General features: G+C 51.2%; 1 protein-coding gene across 1 annotated transcript; it reads right to left on the reverse strand.

Moving 5' to 3' along the window:
• Positions 1-2,564: 2,564 nt before the first annotated feature.
• On the reverse strand, positions 2,565-4,343 carry LOC124691897 (desmethyl-deoxy-podophyllotoxin synthase-like). Its single transcript, XM_047225180.1, has 2 exons — positions 3,391-4,343; positions 2,565-3,311 (listed from the first exon to the last, which is right to left on the reverse strand). Exons 1-2 carry the CDS (start codon positions 4,300-4,302, stop codon positions 2,694-2,696), a joined length of 1,530 nt encoding a protein of 509 aa, XP_047081136.1. The 5' UTR covers positions 4,303-4,343; the 3' UTR covers positions 2,565-2,693.
• Between the last annotated feature and the right edge of the window lie 1,853 nt (positions 4,344-6,196).

Below are 6,196 nucleotides of genomic sequence, written 5' to 3' on the forward strand. Positions count from 1 at the left end.
CAACAATTGCCATATACTCGGTCTCAATAGTAGACCAAGCTCAGCAGACTGTAAAATTTCTTTCGAACTCACAACACAACTAAAAATGGTGAAAACATAACCTCTGTGTGATATTCTCTTGTCCAAATCACCAACATAATCGGAATCAACAAAACCAATAAGTCCTAGATTCCCCAAACTACAACCGAGCATTAAAAGTACGGCACCGGATCCATCAACATCTCTGACACCTTCTTCCCTGCCTCACAAATCTTGTCACCGACAAGTGATGGCGACTCCTGGTGTTATCACCGACAACATTTCTGCTTGATAGCTTCAACACGAATGAATGAATTCATGTCCAGAGGAACAAAAATTGTCAAAAAAATGGAAAGCAAGCGTAACCTATATGTACTCGAGTGTACCATGCCATTCGACCCACACCGATCATCGAATATGAGATGCGTGTCTTGATACAGGGAGTTTGAAGTTTTCGGGCTTAATGGGCATAAGGCCCAATGTCCAAAACATGTTGACATGGGCTAGAAGGGCTCGATGCTCACGAAACAAGAATATTTAATAACAAGGGTTTTACGTCCCTATCGACTGTCTCTCACGGCTGCACTAGGGTTATAACGATGGCCGGGCGCAAGGACCATTTTCTGCCGACTCAACCTCCACGAGGTGCGGTACGGGGAAGCATGACTCCGACGTGTGGTCCTAATCCGCCTCCACGTTTCCAACCACCTCAAGGAGGCTATAGCGACGCATACGGTGGTGGTGGGGATTATGCGGGAAGGGGAGCACAAGGCTTCCAGCCACATTTCAAAAACTCCAGATTCGAGTCGGGTTCGGGATCGAACCAAGGTTTCAACGAATGCTGGGTTGATGGGCAGCAAGGATATAACAATCGGAGTTTTGGCGGGGAGTTTAGCTCCCTCGATGTAGGCTATTATGAAGGAGGTAACATGTACAACCGGGCGTGACAACAGTTATCGACATCCACATTGGCAACAATATAATGGGAACCTAGGTTTGTGTAGAAGTTACTTTCCCTAGTCTTCCATGGTAAGAATCTCCAATTCGTGCAACTTCACATCACGCACTGGAGATTCAAGGCCTTAGAGTATTCCAAGTACAAGTTTGCTCCCATGTATGCCTCCACATTCACTCAAGGGACAACTTAAGACCTTGAGTATTCCATGTGGAAGCATATGTGGTGAAAGAGTGCACACTGAAGGCCTTGAGTATTCCAAGTACAAGTTTGCTCCCATGTATGCCTCCACATTTACACACTAGATTCACGAATGGTCTTATCTTCTGCCTAAGCCACAACATGCTCATATAGATTCTGGATGCAGCCGACTGGAGACGGTTGCTCGGGCTATCTACAACCAGGGTGGCTGGCAGCTTTCTAAGAGAATACAACATGCATAAGAGCTATATCTTTATTTTATTCTGTTTGGTTGATTTTTATGTACACGTTTTGAGACCCATGAGTTGTAAAACTTTTAAATGTTGAATGCTCAAACTTTGCAATAAAAAACTGTGTGCATCAATTGATGTAGAGGCCGGGGCACTCCCTATTTTGTTTTTTTTTTCACTCAAGAGACGAATAAAGGCTGGGCAGGGCCTCCTGTGCAACACATTTCTTTGCTTGTTCCATGAGAAATTGATCCCCAAGGAGGCAATGTGGATGATCATCGTGGAACTTTGGTAAACCTCATGTACAATGCTCATCATTTGTATCTCAATGAGAAGATGGGACACCAATGAAGCCGTTTGATGTCATGGACTATGTTTCACCACGATATGTACCTTTGCATCCTTGACCCGAAGAAGTCTCTGATGTATGTTCCCTATGTCACGAAGCTCATCATCGAGGCCGACACCAACTATCCTCTTGTCACCACATCGCTTGTCATCCATAAGACCGTGAAACCCCAATGGTCAACCCTTTGCTGCTAGTGAAGAGGATGAAGGTGATGCTGCTGGCCCTTGTGGGAAGAATGCTAGAAATGAATTAGTGCCATCCTCATGGGAAGAAGTGCAAGCCAAGGTCAAGAAAGCAAGGTTCCTGGAGAGGACCCTCCTATGCATGAACATTGACACCCGCAAGTACCAATACGATCACTATGTGCAACAACACCATATCAACCAAAATAAAAAAAAACTCTCATGCGCCATGTGTTCAAGCTTCTACCTCCCGAAGAGAGGCCTACTCCTACTCCTTCGCCTGTGCTCACTGAGTCTGAGAGCGCCTTGTCCTATATGAAGTGGAGCCAAGGACATGTCCATAGTGCAGATTTTGGGGACGTCACTTCCGGTCCTTCCACCTTTAGGAACACGGGGAAAAAACCTATGGAGAATGATGATGATGGATATGTGGCTAGCGGCAATGGTGATGAAGATGAATGCTCCGAGTGATCTTCCACGGTCGCATAGCAGTGCTATTTTCCCTTTTGGCGTCTTGATGCCAAAGGGGGAGAACTAGATTTATTAGAATGTCTCAAAACAACAATGCTTCCGGTTTGTAAAAAACACACGTTGGTCTCTTATAATTTCGTATTTAGCTTGCAATGGTATTTGGTCTAAAGTAATTAATACTTCTTCATACCCCATTACCCCTTCACATCGTGATAAATATACACAGATATGACTAGTACTACATGGGAGTTTGTGATCACATATCAATGCAAATGCAACTGTGCAAATCAAACATGCGGCACACGGACCATGGCATGCAGGTACAGGTCGTTCTTCCGTCGGACGGCGAGGCCCATCTCCTCTTCCATGTCTAGCTCACCTGGCTTCACCCCGTCTGGGAGCTCCCAGTCGAAGTGGTAGAGAAGCGCAGCCAGCACTATCTCCATGCTTGCCTGCGCAAAACTCATTCCAGGGCACATCCTCCTTCCTGCCCCAAAGGGTATGTACTCGAAGTCCGTTCCTTTGAAGTCGATCGTACCTGACTCAAACCTCTCTGGCTTGAACTCCTCGGGGTCTTCCCAGTGCTTAAGATCTCTCGCGATCGCCCAAGCATTCACCAACACCGTGGTGCCCTTGGGAATGTCGTACCCGAGGATTTTGCAAGACTCCATGGCCTCCCTCGGAAGAATCAATGGCGCGGCCGGGTGCAGCCTCATTGTCTCCTTGATGACGAGTCTGAGGTATTTGAGATTGGCCAAGTCATCCTCAACTATCTTAGGTTTCCCTTGGAGTTTGTCTCGTATTTCGGCTTGTGCTTTCCTTATGACGTTTGGGTTCCTCATGAGCTCCGACATGGCCCATTGGAGCGTGGTCGCCGATGTCTCGCTCCCGGCACTAAATAGGTCCTGCAGTAATACCGGTTTACATAGTTTAGGAATTGCCGGTTGTTCCTACAGGTAGAAAGTGAGAAGCTGATGTACTTACAAGTATAACTGCTTTGATCATTCCCATGGTAAGAGGCACCTCGAGGCCACCCTCCTTCCGTAGCCGCAAGAGCACGTCCACCAGGTCTTCTCCGTTCTCCACGGCGCCGTTCGCCGCGGTGGCGGCCCTGTGCTCCTCGTGCTGCTTAATGGCGTACTCCATGAGCTCGAAGCACTTGCGGTGGTTCTCCTGGGCCAGCCGTGCCGTGCCGCTGACGAACCTCGCGAGCCACGAGGACGGGAACAGGTCGCAGAGGTTGAACCCGGCGACGAGCTTGACCCCCTCATCGATGGTCTGCAGGAACTCCTCCCTCCTCTTAAACCTGTCCCCGATCAGGGCGCGCACCGTCGAGTCGGCGAGGAGCACGGCGATCCGCTCGCTCACGTTTACAGGCTCCCCGGGCGGCGCGGCCGCGACGGCTTCCACGAGGCGGCCGGCCTCGTCCTCCCGGATGCCGCGGAACGACTGCACGCGGCGCGGGCTGAGGAGCTCGAGGATGCATATTTTCCGGAGCTGCCGCCACAGCGCGCCGTAGCGCGCGAATATGATGCCCTGCCCGTCGGCGTTATAGATCTTGATGGTGGGGCTCCAGGGACGCGTCGCGAAGACGGCGTCGTGCGTGCGCATGATCTCGCGGGCGGCCTCCGGGGACGTGGCCACCACCACGGGGACCTCGCCGAGCTTGAGGTACATGAGCGGCGCGTCGTGCCGGCGCGCGAGGTCGGCCATGACGCGGTGCGCGAGCGGGCTGCCGGCCAGGTGGTGCAGGCTGCCGATGAGCGGAAGCCGCCAGGGGCCGGGCGGCAGACGGACGGCGCCATCGCCGCCGCCTCGCTTCGTGAGTAGCTTGAGGAGCAGGAGAGGGAGGAGGAGGGCCAAGATGAGGCATAGGTTGTACGCCTGTTGCTCCATCGTCTTGGCGCGCTAGCTAGCTCTTGAGTGTGGCTTATCCGCTTATAGCTAGCCACTTCACTTAACTAGGCAATTTCTCGATGTGGTCGGGCTCACCGTGGTCGATACGATTTTACGTTCTTTGGCGTTGCATATGCAAGCACGTCGTTCGGTCGTTGCTCGAGAGTGACTGATGGTAACAAGTGGAAAGTGAGAATGACGATGCAGTGCCGTCTTCTGCCGCCAAAGATATCTGGTGTGTGTGACATGACGGCGCAACCTTTCTGTGCCTCTTCTTCTGCAGCAATAACACATACGTGCACGGCTAGCGTCTGCAGAAGCAGATTGATAGTACATGTGGTGGATGTTGGGCATCTCGAATTCTGGATCGTGGCGACATGGTTTGATCCTCTCGATCGGGACAGGAGGAAACTAGAGGAGCCAAATTGAGCTTCGCTGTTGCTCTCGCCGGCGCCGGGTGAGGCCAACAACGGGCACAGAAATCGGTAATCCTACACCTACGGAAAATGACTTACGGATGAACGTGGCCTCCTGCAGTTGGAGAGATCCGGTTGTTGTTCTGAAATTTCCTCACACTGATGCACCCATGGTTTGACACGTCAGTCCGTAAGATTGTTTTGTAAGTAAATTGCCTGTAGCATTACTCCACAAACTCTTGGTGTTAGGTCGTGCTCGTGCGGGACGTCGCTTCGCTAGGTTGTGCGGTTGGCTAGCCTACTCAGGCTAGAGCACCTTCTAGCAGACTATAAAAAGCCAAGTACTCGCTATCGAAAACGTGAATATAGACCGAAATCGACGAGGCGTACATTAGATACCGTACTCGAAACTGAAGAATTCGAAAACTATGTTTTCTTGAGATTTTGAACACTAGATCATCCAAGTTTTTCGCTACATTCATCGCGACTGAAATTCATTGATAATTTATACAAAGGCAAAATCAACACAGACGCGAAATTAAACTTGATCTAGCCTACCGCAATCCTAACTAACCAAAATTCGTCCCCGGAATACCTCACCGGGGCATGTGGGCCGGCGGACGGCGAGCTGCAGCCTCACTCGTCGAGGATGGCGACGTCAGGCTTCAGGAGGCAGGCAACGAGCTCCTTTTGTTGGGCTTTGTAGGCTGCCACCGCCAGGACGGCAACACGCACCTCTTCCTCCTCGAAGTTTCGTGCAGCCGCTCGCTCGGAGAGCGCCGTTGTTTCTCGAAGGAGGATTGGTCGGCTTCGCCGCTATCAACATAGTCGCCATCCCCTCCGACTCGTCGGAGGAGGGCTCGCACTCAATCAACGAGATCCATTCCTCGTCGGTGTACATGGGCAAGCAAGGACGACGACGACCGCGTGAGGAAGAATATCCCGCCTCCGCCTCGTGGCCGTACACGTGGAAGGACGGCGGTAGCGTGAGCCCGCGGTCCGTCCACTTCTTCACGGCGTGCTTATTCGCACCTTCGAGTACACCCACTCACGTGGGTATATATAGCCGAGTTCGGCCCAACTAAAGGCCCACATGATTCTTTGCTGGGGACCACATAGCCCAAGAGAAGCTGGCAGCTAGGAGCATCAGAAGCCCAGGTTCCTGGCGTGTGGAACAAGGACAAGCCCAAGATTGGGAAACCCTGTGGTGCACCTCTAACTTGTAACTGAATTGGTCATGGTACCTGAGACCTAGCCTCCCATATAAAGGCTATGAGGGGCCGCCGGGGAGGCCAGACTCATCATCATCCAACTCACGCATAATTTGCCCTAGGGAACATCCGATCTACACCAACATATACATTAGGACAACATTGTAATTTTCATCGACAATCCAGATCAGACAAACATGAGTAGGGTATTACCCTCTAAGGGCCCTAACCTCAATAAACCTGGCCTTCTCCATTGTGATGTGTTGC

Source organism: Lolium rigidum, chromosome 2 (genome assembly GCF_022539505.1).
Source record: "Lolium rigidum isolate FL_2022 chromosome 2, APGP_CSIRO_Lrig_0.1, whole genome shotgun sequence".
In the NCBI taxonomy this organism is placed as follows: domain Eukaryota; kingdom Viridiplantae; phylum Streptophyta; class Magnoliopsida; order Poales; family Poaceae; genus Lolium; species Lolium rigidum.